The sequence below is a fragment of the Camelus bactrianus genome, chromosome 1, assembly GCF_048773025.1.
Source record: "Camelus bactrianus isolate YW-2024 breed Bactrian camel chromosome 1, ASM4877302v1, whole genome shotgun sequence".
Classification (NCBI taxonomy): domain Eukaryota; kingdom Metazoa; phylum Chordata; class Mammalia; order Artiodactyla; family Camelidae; genus Camelus; species Camelus bactrianus.
The window spans coordinates 57361313-57377596 of NC_133539.1; the positions used below are offsets into that span (position 1 = coordinate 57361313).

General features: G+C 34.6%; 1 protein-coding gene across 9 annotated transcripts in view; it reads right to left on the reverse strand.

Annotated features, from left to right (window-relative positions):
- The window catches only part of POLQ (DNA polymerase theta), a 125860-nt gene that overhangs the window by 67984 nt on the left and 41592 nt on the right, over positions 1 to 16284 (reverse strand). For all 9 annotated transcript variants that reach the window (XR_006720407.2, XR_006720408.2, XM_074364326.1 and 6 more), the window contains 5 exons: positions 13079 to 13298; positions 10686 to 10833; positions 8415 to 8561; positions 6703 to 6915; positions 1012 to 1151 (listed from right to left, as the gene is read on the reverse strand). Coding sequence is in view for 7 of the 9 variants with exons in the window: in XM_074364326.1 (XP_074220427.1) it covers positions 1012 to 1151; positions 6703 to 6915; positions 8415 to 8561; positions 10686 to 10833; positions 13079 to 13298 (868 nt within the window). In the remaining 2 variants the exon portion in view is untranslated. The remainder of the gene's footprint in view (positions 1 to 1011; positions 1152 to 6702; positions 6916 to 8414; positions 8562 to 10685; positions 10834 to 13078; positions 13299 to 16284) is intronic.

Genomic DNA, 16284 nt, shown 5'->3' on the forward strand with positions numbered 1-16284 from the left:
ATGAAAGTGGTGTCTTGTGGATATCATTTACCCACGACTGTTCTATTATGTACACTAATCTGCCTCTTACTTTCTTTCATTTAATATATATTGGAACCATATTAAAGCATCCTAAATAGAGCTATCTCATTCTTTTTAATGACAGCAAAGCCCGTTATAATGTATTAATGGTATTTTGGTTGTTTCTAGTTTTTTTTCTCATAACCAAAAAGCTATAATATTCTTGTATGTTTAATTTGATAAAATTTCACAAATATATCCCCAGGGAAAATTCCCAGATGTGAATCTACTGGATAAATGGCTACGTGCATTTTTTTTTTAATCCTAGTAGTTATGGCCAAGTTGCCCTCAAAAAGAGTTTCAGCAATATGTGAAAGTACCTACTTTCTACATTCTTACCTACCTTATGCTAACAATTACTCTTCTTTTTTTTTCTTCAAACTGACAGCTAAGAGGGAAAAAAAGTGAATGAGTACAGTACCAGTACCTCTAGCACCAGCACTGAAACCAATAGCAAGGCATGCTGGTATATGAACAGAAACTTTTTTGGATGAATACATGAAACACTTAAAAGGGGTTACCTTTGAGAGACTCTAAGCAAAAGGTTTTATTTTTCATTTTAGATACTTTCATATTTAGAAGATTGCAACTTCTAATTGTGTATTTGTAATTTTATTTTATTTTAATGTCAACAGGTATTATCTGGATGGAAGAACTAGGGTCTATTTTTGTCACCTTTTCTTAAAACTCAGAAAATTATAAAAACTATCTAAAAAATAAAAATAACCATCTGGCATTTAAACCACTACTTTGAAGTAGATTGATATACCATTAGCTATATTAAACTTCAAGAAGTAACTATATAAAATAGAAGAGATTCAGACTTGAGTAGGCTATAAATAATCCCATAAAGAGATACAAAGCTACAACTTTTCACATACTAAATTAAAGTTCTACCACTGTACTATAGGAACAAAAAAGCAAATGGTAGTTTAGTGAACTGTCTCTTACCTCCAGAATAGCTCTTATCATGCTCGAAGTTACTTCTTCTCCTTGTCTCTGCAGACAGCTCCGAACAGGTTTTAGAGATCCCTGAAGTAGAGCTATGCCTTTTGATTTCTCAGAGTTCTTACAAACTAAGATACTCTCACCTATAACCAAAAGAACCATACATTTGCAAAATCTCAACACATTTCCATAAGATACTTGCTAAAGAGAATTTAAATTGTCTTACTTGTTTAAAAGGAGAAAACAGATGATAGTGGTTGTTATGGTCATAAAATTATCAGTAATGTTTTTATTTTCTGAATTTTGGATTGAAGAGGATCAAAATATGCTATATATTATATGCCACTTTGGCATAAGGATTATTTTGATCTGAAGGAAACTGGGAAGCAGCAAACATAGAAAGAGCTGTTTGCCCTCTCTATTTGCCTAGAAGCAGGACATAAATTTCTCTTTGTGAAGGTGTTCCCCTTCCTGTCTCTCATAGCAGAAGGACCATTTTTATCACTGGAGACAAAAAGTCAGCACTTAGATGGATGTACTTAAACCTTACTAATATACCTTAACTTCCATTAATTTCCAGAATATATGTACCTTCCCACAATGTATCACTCCTAGAAGCCCAAACCCCTTTTCCTTTGTCTTCTCACATCTCTACAATTTATCACCCTTTGTTAAAAGGGTTTATAAGCCCCCAGCAACTAACTGCTTCTTTGGATAGTCACTTCTTTTCAATTAATGCCTCTGTGTATGTAAAAAATTAAATATTAACGTAAAGTAAAAAATGTATGTCTTTTTTCCTGTTAATCTGTCATTTGCCAGTTTAATTTGCAGGCACTAGCCAGTGACTTAAGAGGGTAGAGGAAAAGTTTTTTTTCCTTCCTTCCAGGATTAACTACTGTTATTGAATAATTAAGTATATAATAGTCATAGATATTTTGAAAACTATAAAGAAAAACACAGATGTAAATTATTACTAGTTATGAAACTGCATACCAGCCATGTTTCCCTGTCCCTTGAAATAAAAGGCTTTTGCTTTAGTCTCACAGGTCTCCCCTGAGTCTCAAAAGGCTGGCTCAAGAGTTAATGATTAGGGAGATTCCTCAAAAGACTAGGAATAGACTTACCATATGATCCAGGAATCCCGCTCCTGGGCTTATATCCAGAAGGAACCCTACTTCAAAATGACAACTTCACCCCAGTGTTCATAGCAGCACTATTTACAATAGCCAAGACATGGAAACAGCCTAAATGTCCATCAACAGATGACTGGATAAAGAAGATGTGGTATATTTATACAATGGAATACTACTCAGCCATAAAAACCAACAACATAATGCCATTTGCAGCAACATGGATGTTCCTGAAGAATGTCATTATAAGTGAAGTAAGCCAGAAAGAGAAAGAGAAATACCATATGAGATTGCTCATATGTGGAATCTAAAAACAAAAAAAAACAAAAAAAAAAACCATAAATACAAAACAGAAACAGACTCATAGACATAGAATACAAACTTGTGGTTGCCAGGGAAGGAACTGGGATTTCAAAGTGTAGAACAGATAAACAAGATTGTACTGTGTAGCACAGGGAAATATATACAGGATCTTGTGGTGGCTCCTAGCGAAAGAGAATTTGACAATGAATGTATGTACGTTCATATATAACTGAAAAATTGTGCTCTACACTGGAATTTGACACAACATTGTAAAATGACTATAACTCAATGAAAAAATGTTTAAAAAAAAGAGTTAATGATTAGGAAATGTGAAGGTGTAGAAACAAAGAATAGCCGTTGGGCCTGGTAACAATTTAAACTATAAAATAGCCACATAGCAGAGTCACTGAACTCCCAGTTCTCTGACAGATATAGATGAAAGGTCTGACACACATTCCTAAGATTTTTAAATAGGAAGCAGTCCCCCACCAGATAAAAAATGCTGACTGCAAGCATGTGGATTCCAGACCAGTTGAAATCAAAAGACTACGGATGTTCAAAACTTCACCTTTTAGTGCCAATCAGAGAATTATGCACAAGCTGCTCATGCACTCTGAAGCCTCCTCCCTTTACACTGCCTTTAAAAGCCCTTTGCCTGTGCCAAGATGTTAAGATAGTTTTTAAGGAAACTAGTTCACCATCTTCTTGGTTAGCTGACTTTCTTGAATAAAGTTGCTTTCCTTGACTCAACACCTTGTCACTCAACTTCTGGCCTGTCATGTAGCAAGTGGTAAAACCTGAGTTCAATAAGTTATACATGATGATAATATACAATCAAAAATACTAATGCATAACTAGAAATTGCATTATAACATTCACTAATCTAAATGCTTTAGGTTACTGCAATAATCAAATCAACAAAAATATGTGAAAGCACTTACAAATTAAAAACATTCAAATATTCAATTTATACAAACATAAACACTACGACAATTAATACTAGAGAAAATTGTAATTTTTTTTTTTTGAAAATGAATCTAATAGTAGGGGAAAGGAAGCAGTAAATAAGATGTTGAAATGGAACAGGACCCTATGAGGCCTTCCCAGGATAGAATCTACGGCCCCCATGTCCTGGGCCTGCCTTTTGTCTTAGCCAAAGGATAAATTTAATCAGAGAAGCGAGAAAATGCAGAAGCAAAGGAAACCAGTCAAACAGGACCATATAATAATATCCGAGTCATTAAACAAAGTTAAAGACCTTTAGTTCCTCCTCATGGACCATAGATAATATTCTGAGCCATAACCTTTGAGATGTTTTGTAGATACTGAAACCCCTAGCAGGTGGAAGAAGTTAACTGCATGATGACCAGACTGTAGACATGATACAAGCTGCTTCATCTTACACAATTCCAAGAATTGGCCTCAAAGAAATGTGAACAAACCAATCCTGAAACTGAAGATTAACTGTACATAGATCAATCAAGAGGACACTGATCAGACCACCACATGACTAAATTTCAAGATGACCGTCAGAGCTGACTGTGCTTTCTGCATGTAGCCCCCTCCTTCCACCTATACACCACTGAAACCCCTTTAAAAGCTCTTGCCCCTGATCAGCAGGAGGACAGTTGGCTTTTGGACATGAGTCCACATTCTCCCCAGCTTGCCAGCCTCCTGAATAAAGCAATCTTTCTTTTCCTAACAACACTAATGTCCAAGGGGCAAAATGAAGGCCATTTGCATTAGAGAAAAAAAAGAAATGAAAGTAGCATTGTGGTGGAGTGTAATAATTACCCAGGCTGAGAGAAAAAAACAGATGATGCTTTCCCAGCACTGATGGCCAAATTGAGAATCAAGATAGAAAACATATAAGGAACTATAAATGTCATGATCATTGGTTATTTATCTCAGATATAATTACAAAAAATATAGGTACTATCAAAACAAACAAACAAAAACCAAGTGAATAAATATATCACCTGGCTCTTGCAATGACTATAAAACAGCCCAGCTTAAGATTTATAAACTACCTAGAAAATGGATCAATTAGCATTAGCAACAAAGTAAAAAGTCACTTCGGGCTGTTTAAACCTCTTTCAGGCTTTGATTCTTCAACAAAATAGATAACCCTTTTTCAGGATGAGCAAGATGTAAGAAAATGGCCAAATTAATGCCAGTATATATATCCAAGTCCCTGTTCTCATCTGCCTAGGGAGGCTGTATCTGAATCATAATAGAGAAGTCAATTAGAATCAAACTATTCATAGATTTGCTATAGATAGATCTACAAACTATTTAACTTGCAAATCACTGTTTTGGCACAAAGCACCATCACCATACACTACAAGGTTCCAAGAAATCCACCAAAAGATTAAAGAGTCATCTAAATAAAACACCATGAACTATTTAGGAAATATTAACATTACTTAAGCTGTCTTTTGCACAGGAACTACAAAGGTTTATGCACAGAAGCAAAAAAGATGCTACATAGTCCAAAAAACATGACCAAGTATATAAATCTTCATAGTTGATATGAAACTCTATATTTACACATTCCCCTACTTAAAGAAGTTTTTTTGGGGGGAGGGGTTGTTCATTTATTTCTATTTGGAGGATGCGCTGGGGATTGAACCTGGGACCTCATGCATGGCAAGTATGCGCTCTACCACTTGAGTTATACCCTCCTCACTTAAAGAAGTTTGAGCAAGCCATGTGCCATTCTGAAATGGAGCATTATGTAAAGTCAATCTCAAAGGTTTCCAAGACCTCTGAAACAAAATTAATATGATATATTTTAGTTTTGTTTGAATGTTATCTAATTTAAGGTTTGATATTAGCACAAGGCGCCAACCTTCCAATTATTCTTCCCCAAGAGAAACAAGCACAAGCTAAGAACGTAGCAAGGCAAATAAAACCTCCTTATCTTCTACATTACCTTAAAGACCCTCTGACTTTGAAATAAGAGTATCTGTGTAAAATGAACTTATACTCCACTCTTGAGAGTTGAGTCTACTGAGAAATCTGAACTGGGGGAAGGACAGAAGGAGGCAGTTAGGAATGAGGAGGGAATGTCAGTCTCTTCCTCCCATCCTTTTTAAACACATACATGTACTCTGCATATTTCATAGGTAAGGTAAGAGACATGCCTAGAGTAGGAGAAATCCAATGAGCTGGAAGAGTTTTTAAATCATCAAAATTTTTAAGGCTTAAACGTGAGTCAGACCAATGGCCCTTCAGGAATTACAGATAGATGAATCATTTGCTACTGGGGCTGAGATTGATGGTTGCTACTAATAGCCATTCTCTCATTCTCCCTTTAATAAAACCCCTAAATGTTAGTTAAGCACATGGCCACTCAGCTAGATTATATTCACCAGTCTCCCTTGTAGTTGGGGAACGTAAACATGTGACTATGTTCTGGCCAACTGTATGTGAGGAGACATGTACAACTTCTGGGAAGTGCCCTTAAAGGGCAGGATGTGCCTTTTACTTCCTCATTTCTCTTTCCTGATGGCTGAAGTGCAGATGTGATGACAGAGAATGGAGTAGCCATTTTATGCCACAAGACAGAAACTACATTACTCAACGTGGAAAAACAAACCAGTAGAAAATGTGACAGAGAATGTTCCTCACAAAGTTCTTTAATGTTAGAAGACTCAACAATTTAGTCACACCCAGAATAATGTAGCAAGTTAGAAATAAAAATCAAGATAGCAGCAAATATTAATTCAAACAAGCTTCTTCCCTGTTGCTTAAGACAAAACTTCGGTATGCATTGCTGATAATATTATCATTACTCACTGACACAAGATAACAAACTGGGAAAGTGTTTTTAAAGCCAGTGCCAATTTAAAAAAAGAAAGATAGTAAATGGAGTTCCTATTCCAAAACTGTGAGAGTACTTCCCAACTCTCAGCATCCCTAGTTGAACTTAGACCAGTCACCTAAACAGAACTAATACCGATTAAAAAGAATCCCTTCATAAGTGCTAAAGAGCAGACTACAGTGGAAATTAAAAGTCATCTTCCAGCTAATGTGATGTCATCTTGATTGACATACTACTACATTAGTAGAAAAATCAATAGTTGATATGAAAATTATAACTTACACTCATTATAAATATTAAGTAAATCCAAAAGGATGACATTTGTGTTTTGGAAAACAAAGAAATACACCATGATGAGAAATGAGTGGCCATTCAATTTCAAGTAGACTGACACTGTCCTTCAGCAATGCTGTTGTAAAATTCAAACTCACTTACCTACCGTGTCTACTCCTTTCCTGCCAGCACGGCCAACCATCTGCTTATAAGTAAGAATATCTAGAGGTTGACCACTGAAAATAGGAGTCCGAATGATTACACGACGTGCAGGTAAATTCACCCCAGATGAAAGAGTAGAAGTTGCTGCCAAGACCCGAATCTGACCTTGACGGAAGGCTCCTTCAATAATATCTCTCTCCTCAAAAGTAAGACCTAAAAAAATGAAGTTATAATAGCATATATTTATTTACATATAATGAAAATACTGTACTTGACCACTTACTTGATCACTTACATATTCCATAGCTGAGAATATGCTACAAGTCTCTAGAGATTTTTTTCAAATTATTGTTATGATTATAAACAAAAAAGTCATCACAGTATATCAATTTAAGAGTATAAACTGCCACCCCTAGTATACTTCTATCTCAGCTTCTAAACCAGGGGCTGTCAAACTTTATATGTAAATATTTTAGGTTTTGCAAGACAACTATTGCAACTACTCAACTCTTCCATAGTCACATGAAAGCAGCCACAAAACAAATGGGCCAGACTGTGTTCCAATAAAATTTTACTTACAATAACAGATGGTGGGCTGGCTTTGACCAGCAGACTGTAGTTTGCTGACCCCTACACTAGACTATGAACTCCTTGAGGGTAGAGACATGCCTTATTCATAACAGTATCTGCAGGGCCTATCTAATACAGTGGTCAGGCACATAAATAAATGCCTGAAGAATAAACACACAAGTAAATGAAAAACAACATAGAGAATATATACTGATCTAGCTTATTTTTTATTTTAATTTATTTTAAAAAAAAATCAAAAGGATTGAGCCCCTAGTTTATAAGTTAAGTGGTAGGTCCACTGGTATTCATTTTATTAGTATGCATATTAAGTTACACAATGAAAATATTTTTGAGTGTTTGTGTGTGTGTACATATATATATTTTAAAATTTATCTATATATAGCATGATAAAAATTTTAAATAAATTGAAAAGGTTAAATTCCTATCTTAGAAACTATATATTGTTAATCAAATCTTTAGCACATATCATCATGGACAGATCACTCTCAGAAAGAAGGTATTTAATTCAATGATTGTAATAAATCTTGCAGTTTTGACAATCTAGGTATTTGCATCCCTCTCAAAATACAAGATGACAATTTCTAAAATTAATCTGATTTTGACACATTTGTGAGAATATTTCAAATACCCCTTGAGATAAAAGGAAACATTCAAGTGGCATAAAATTAGGGTAGCAAGTACTACTCTAGCCTAAATTTTAAGGATATAAAGTATAGAAAGGTAACAGTTTTAGAATTTGCTTCCCTAATGATACAAAAAAGCTTTTATCTAGTATTTATATGCTATACAGATAAGTAAACCTACACGTTTGTTTTATTCTTGTTTAATCTTAATCACACAATTTCTTTTTTTTTTTTAACTTTTTTTATTGATTTATAATCATTTTACAACGTTGTGTCAAATTCCAGCGTTCAGCACGTTTCAGTCATTCATGGACATATACATACTCACTATCACATTTTTTTCTCTGTGTGTTATCAATCACACAATTTCTTAAAATGAAATCTAAGAGTATTAAGTGTGGTTAACAAGAAATTACAAATGCATGCCAATATAAAAATGAAGAAATTATAAGGATTTCTGGAAGGGGCTAATTAGTAACATATTATAAATATGGATACCTGCATGGTGAAATGCTACTCCCCAAGGTACAGTTTTCTGCAATACAGAGTCCAGTCCTGAAGGCACACGTTTTAACTGATCCATCACTTCTAGGAGGCCCTTCCGTTCCAGTATCATTGGTGGAAGTTCAGATGACCTCACCAATCCTGCCACAAAAAAATTATCAATATTGTTCACCTCCCCTTGGACCTCTTTAACTACTATTTGCCTGAGTGATGACAGAGCTAAATACAAGTGCAACAGTTCTGAAACTATTATATAAAATAACCACCTAGCTATCCTTTAAAAATACTGATGCCTGGCTCTCATCCCTGGACATTGTGATTTAATAGGGTACAACCTGGACGTAAGGATTTTAACATATTCCCAGGCAAGTCTACTGTGTACCAACGTTTAGGAAATGCTCTACTAGGATGAGATCAAACCTGGAGGAGGAGATCAAAAGAACAAACAAAGAAAAGAGATTTCAGACACTTAATACCACTCAGAGCCTAAAAAACAAAAACCCTTGCTCAAAGCGTGTTCCACTAACCAGCAGAGTCAAAAATCACAGAGGAGCATAGCTCTATGCAGCAATTTTTCCAGCCTTTTTGGCATCAATGTGTTAATGAATCACATATTACCCTCTGTTTTTGCCTGTATGTGTAAGCCTCTCCCTCAGTAAGACCTTAACTTTCTTAGATGCAAGAACTATGTTTTCTTAAAGAATTTCCTAGACTTTTGAACTTCTGAACTAGTAAAACTTCTCATAGACTATATCTTATATTTTATACATTTTTAATCTTTCAAGTAAACTTTTCTTAAAATTTTGAGGACCCACAGAGGGTGGCCAATGTATTATTTCCCTAAGGACAATTAAAAAAATTTTTTTAATTACTACTGTTCAATACACTTATTTCAAAAGGAAAGTCATTTTACCATAAAAAAATTAGTAGGGATAATTTCAAAATTTAAACTTCATCTTTATGAAAACTGTGATGCCTTGTCTTTACTTTTGTGGTGAAAAGCTCATCCTAGGCCAGGCCCCAGTCCAAGCACTAGGATTTGGAACCACCGCTATAAATCAAAAATAACAGAACACTAAGCAAAGAAAATATTAATGATATTTCTGGTTATTAAGGAATATAAGCTATCATGGTACAACATAAAAAATATAAGTTGACATAGTACAGAAAGTATCAATTAAGAGGGAACTAGAAGAGATATTATAATGTTGGACCAGAGCCTACCCAGTATAGACTTCAGTTTACTTACTGGGGCTAGTATTAAGATATCCATCACCCGTCCTCAGGATGACACTGACATAATGAAGTCATAAAATGCCCTAGTACTCTGTAACTAGAATTGGTCTCTGTGTCTTCTCTACACTTATCTTTGACCCCAAGGAACTACAGGCTAGTATAGTGGTGAGAGAACAGTGCTCATTCTAGAACTGGTAAAAATATACATCGTTATAGCAACATACTAGATCAATATTCAGTAATAAAAAAAGGAACAAACTGATAAGTGTAACAACTCAGATGAATCATAAAAAGATCATACTGATTGAAAGAAGCCAGACACAAAAAACATATACCATATGACTTCATTTTCTACATGAAATTCTTAGAAAAGGCACAACTAATTAAGAGTGACAGAAAGCATATGAGTGGTTGCCTGAGGCTGGGGACAGACGGAAGAGACTGACAGCAACAGAGAACATCTTAGGGTGACAGAAATGTTCTGTATGTTGATCATAGTGGGGGTTAAAAAGGTGTATACATTTGTTGAAATTCATTAAATTATATACTTCAAGTGGGTACATATTATGTTATATAAATACCTCAATAAAGCCTATTTTAAAATACACATGTATTTTAAAATATTTGTATGTCAACAAATGATTCTTTTTAGAGTTTGGAAATATTAATAAATATATATGTAAATATGGCTGTCTTTCCCAGAAAAATGGGTATACGTAAAGTTTATACAGTTTAGGGGCTTCGAGGTCAACCTCTCAAAGCCCATGGATTCTAGATGAAGAACCTTAGTATATACCTGTATAAATTCAATATTCTAAAAATCTGAAAATTAGCCTGAATGTGTGTAAACACTGTCGGTAAGCAGGATAAGGAGACAATTAGTCACAAAAGCATAGTTTTGCAAAGGAGTATCCAGCGGGCAGCTGGTGGCAACGATGAAAGAGAGCCATGCTTTGCTAATATAATTATTAAAGTACTTTCAAGCAAATGTATTAAGTCTGAGGGTTTTCGTTTCCATCAGTAACTTACCCTCAGCTTGATGACGTAGATTGTAAAACTCACGGGCAATGACATGTGCCAGCTTCTCACACCATTTCTTTGATGGACAGAAAAGTAATACTGAATGGTTATCAAGAATGGTCTCATAACATAAACTAACAACATGGTCGTCATCACCCTAAAAAGGAAAAAGAAATAGCCACTCTAGTGGTACTTTCAAAACATGTTTGTATCAGTTTAAAGTCACTCATTTTGCTTCCTGGGAAAGGTTTTTCTACTCAAAGGCATGTTAAAAAATCAGTTACAAAGTCAGTAACAGAACAAAGAAAAAACAAAACAAAAAGAGAAAAAAGAAATAAACCTTATGATGCAAGGTGAGAAGGAAATATTTTCTATTCATTCAACTAATAGTGATTGACCTCCAACCCACAGGTAATAGGAATATAATCGTGAGCAAAAGAAAGTCCAAGTCTGAAGGGGTTTAGGTCTCACTGGGGAAACGTATTAAAGAACTAAACAAACAAATGTAACATATAATCATAAGATGCACTATAAAACAGAGTTTTCATAGTGTTCTGAAGCCTCGTATTTGACATAAATTTGACAGAAAGATCTGAAAGAAAGGTTTCCCTGAGAAAATGATGATTTAGCTGACATGGGAAGAAGGGGAAGCATTATCTCAATGAAAGGTAACTGAGGGGGCAGAGGACACATTTCAGGCAGAACAAAGAGCACATGTAAATACTGTAGTGGCCCAGCAAGTTCTCAAAACTGGAGATTCAGTGTGTGTAACTGGATTAATTCATTCATTTATCCATTCACTCATTAAGGAAATATTTAACGTGTGCCAATACTGTTCTAGGTGCTGGGGATGGAGAACAAAGCAGAAAAAAAGCTTTGCCCTCAGAGTGTTTCTATTCCAATAGGAAGAGACAGATAATAAAAACAAGATAAGTAAAACACATAATATGTTTAATTTTGGTAAGTGCAAAGGAGAAAAATAAAACAGGGAAAATAGGAACCAACGGGAAGACACTAATTTAAATAAGGTAACAAGGGCAGGTCTGAGAAAGTAACATTTGAGTGAAGGTTCAAAGGTGAAACCCTACTGATGCCTGGTGGGTAAAGCATTCCAGACAAAGAGAACCTGAGGTGGCAGATTCTTGGCATATTATGGAATAGCAAAGAGGCCATGGAGTAAGACGGAATACAGAAAGTGAAGTCGGAGCACTAAGGGGGTGGGGCAGATCATAGAGGGGTTTATAGGCAACTTTAACCATGTTGGCTTTCATTCTAAATGAAGTAGGGAACCATCACAAATTTATGAGCAGAATGGTTACATGATATGGTGTTCATTTCAAATAGATCACAAGGTCTTGATTTAAGTATAGACTGAAGGGGACCAAGCTAGGAAGCAGAGAGATCAATTGTGGGGCTATTTCAGTAATCCAAGGAAGAGTTGAAAATGATTTAAATAAGGTGAAGGCATAGACAATGTAATGAAAGAAAAAAATTAACAGGACAGTAAATGAATGTGTTTACATATATATTTATTGAGGTAACCAAGGCACAGTCAGGTGAAATTTGGGATACAGAGCAAAGGAACTAAGTAAGATTCCATGCCAGGCATGCAGAGGCTACAAGTGCATACTTATGAGGGTACTGAAACGCATGAATTTAGTCCTATTCCCAGCTCTAAACCTACCCTTAACTATTTCAGTACATAGAGGCACACCTCTGCAAAAACATAGATGCCTCATTCCACAGATGGTGAGTCAGTTCTTTAACCTCAGGACAGAAGAATCAGGCTTAGAAAAATACTGTGAACTAAAACTTTAAGTGTATTTAGGGGAGTGAGAGGAAATTTATCATTTATCAAGCACTTTCTAGATGCTAGGCAAATTTTAAAAATCATATTTTATTCTTTGAATACTAAAGGTAAGTCTTTTATTCCATTTTATAGATTAAGATACTACGTTCAGAGAAGTTATGTGATTCAACTAATATCATAGGCATATCAAGTATCAGAGGTAGGTCTGTCTGACTCCAAAAATGTTTCTTTCCATTCTACTATTTTATATCACTTAACAAAAGGTCAATTTTCCATATTAGTATTTAGTGTAAACTTAGCCATAAGAAAATATTTTCTCAGTTAGAAAGAAAAATCTTACAAAATTGTATTATTTTTTATTACTTAACACTTACAAGAAGTGATAATATTTAAACTGAAGACACAACTACATTTCCTCTCTCATCACCACCACCAATTCCTCAAGATGAAACTGATTAGCTTAATATTAGTAATCCTTCTAATGGATATGTAATGCATATTCAATTACTTTGCACCATCTAATTTACTTAATTCAAAAACTGTTAACAACTTGCTAGAAAATGCAATCAATTATATAAAAATATTGACTTACCTTCACTTGTAGCATGGGTTGAAATTCCCTCACAAGCTTCATTGAAGAGTCATAAATGGAATTTCCGATTTTTACTGACTCCAACAGTGGTACAGGGCGAAAGTCAGTGTGGTAGAGTTCAGCATTCAACCAGGAAGCCACAAGTTCCAAATTAGGAAGAGTAGCACTCATGCCAACAATCTGCACAGCACTAGCCAAAGAACTGGCTAAATCTGCCTGGCTGTGAAAAACAAATGAAAATGATGTTAAAAGACACACGTTATTACTTACAAATAGTGTTAACAATATTCTTGGTCATGCCCTTTGGTACATAAATGCATACATTTCTCTAGGGTATATACCTAGGAGTAAAATTGCTAGGTCACAGATTATTTTCAATTTTATTAAATAATCTCAAACTGTTTTCCAGAGACACTGTACCAAAGTACCATCTCCACAATCTATGTGTTTTTTTCATTTATTGAGATATAATTGACATACATCACTGTATAAGTTTAAAGTGTACACCATAATGATTTGACTTACATACACCATGAAAAGATCACAATGTTTAGAAAACATCCATCATCTCATATAAATACAACATTTAAAAAAATAGAAAAAAAATTCCTTGTGATAAGAACTCTTAGGATTTACTCTCAACAACTTTCATATATAATATACAGCAGTGTTAATTATATGTATCATGTTGTACACTATATGCCTAGCATTTATTTATCATATAACTGGAAGTTAGTACCTTTTGACTGCCTTCATACAAATGTCCCTCCCCCCACTCCTGCCTCTGGTAACCACAAATCTGATCTCTTTTTCTGAGTTTGTTTTTGAAATATAAATACCTACACCACTATGTTATTTTCTCTTATACAGCATGGTGATTTCATATTTCTATACATTTCAAAATGATCACTGTAACTCAAGTTACAATGTCATCATACAAAGATAATACATATTGACTATATTCCCCACACTGTACATTTCACATCCATGATTCATTTATTTGCAAGTGCAAATCTGTACCTCTTAATCTCCCTCATCTATTTCTTCCCTTCCCCCACCCCTAACCCTCTGGCAACCATCTGTTCTGTTTTTTAGATTCTACATATAAGTGAAATCATATAGTATTTGTCTTTCTCTGTCTCACTTTTTTCACTTAGCTAATTCCCTCTAGGTTCGATCACGCTGTTGCAAATGGCAAGATTTCCTTCTTTCTCATGGCTGAATAATATTTCATTGTACATAAATACACATTTTCTTTATCCATTCATCTACTGAATCTGTTGATGGGCATTTAGGTTGCTTCCATATCTTAATTATTATAAATAATGCTGCAATGAACCTAGGGGAGCATATATCTTTTTTGAATTAGTGTTTTTGTTTTCTTCAGATAAATATCCAAAGGGTAGAATCGCTGGATCATATGGCAGTTCTATTTTTAATTTTTTGAGGAATCTCCATCATGGCTGCAACCAACTGAAATTCCCACCAACAGTGCACAAAGGTTCCTTTTTCTCCACATCCTTTGTCAACACTTGTTATTTGCTGTTTGATAACAGCCATTCCAACAGATGTGAAGTGATACCTCATTACAGTTTTGATTTGTATCTCCCTGATCATTAGCGATGTTAAGCAACTTTTCACGTGCCTATCGGCCATCTGTATGTCTTCCTTGGAAAAATGTCTTATGTATTTAGATCCTCTGCCCATTTTTTAATCAGATTGTTTTTTTTTTTTTTTGATGTTGATTTACATGAGCTTTTCACATTTCTTAGATTAATCATCCCTTATTGGAGACAGCATTTGCAAATATCTTCACTCATTTAGTACGCAGCCTTTTTGTTCTGTTGATAGTTTCCTTTCCTGTACAAAACCTTTTTAGTTTTATGTAGTCACATTTATTTTTGCTTTTGCTTCCCTTACCTGAGGAGACATACTGAAAAATTAAGACAGATATCAAAAAGTGTACTGCTTATGTTTTCTTCAAGAAGTTTTATGGTTTCAGATCTTACATTTAAGTCTTTAATCCATTTTAAATTTATTTGTGAGCATGGTGTGAGAGTAGTCCAGTTTTCCCAACACTGTTTATTGAAAAGGCTGTCTTTTCCCCATTGTATACTTTTGCCTCCTTTGTCATAGATTAATTGCCCATGTAAGTGTGGGTTTACTTCTGGGCTTTCTAATCTCTTCCATAGATCTATGTGTCTGTTTCTGTGACAGTACCATACTGTTTTGATTACTGTAGCTTTGAAATCAGGGAGTGGGATACCTCCAGGTTTGTTCTTCTTTCTCAAGATTGCTTTGGCTATTTGGGATCTTTTTTGTTTCCATACAAATTTTAGAATTATTTGTTCTAGTTCTGGAAAAAATGCCACTGGTATTTTGATAGGGATTGCTCTGAATCTATAGATTGCCTTGGGTAGTACGATCATTTTAACAATATTAATTCTTCCAATCCATGAACACAGTATATCTTTCCATCTGTTTGTGTTGCCTTCAATTTCTTTCATCAGCATCTTATAGTTTTCCAAGTACAAGTCTTCTACCTCCTTAGTTAGATTTATTTCTAGGATTTTTATTCTTTTTGACACAATTATAAATGAGATTTTCTTAATTCCTCTTTCTAGTAATTCATTGTTAGTGCATAGAAATGCAATAGATTTCTGTATATTAATGTTGTATCTTGCAACCTTACCAAATTGACTGATGAGTTCTAGTAGTTTTTTGGTGCTGTCTTTAGAATTTTCTATGTATAGTACCAGGTCATCTATAAATAGTGGCAGTTTTACTTCTTCCTTTCCAATTTGGATTCCTTTTATTTCTTTTTCTTGTCTGATTGCTGTAGCTAGGACTTCCAACAGTATACTGAATACAGATGGTGAGAGTAGGCATCCCATGTGTGTTTTATTGTTCCACATCTTTGTCACCACTTAGTGTTGTCAATATGTTAGCCTTTTTGGACAGTGTGTGGTAAATCTCTTTGAAGAGGTAACTTACATTTCCTTGATTACTAATGAGATTAAGCACCATTTCATGTTTTGGGACCATTTAGATACCCTCTTATGAATGCCTGTTCAAGTTCCTTGACCACTGATATTAGGCTGTATTTTTTTCTCATTGATTTGTAAAATATTTTTAATGTTTTGGATAATGACTTTCCTCTTTCATTAATTTTTGCTTTTGTCTTTATTGTTTTTTTTTTCCTTCTA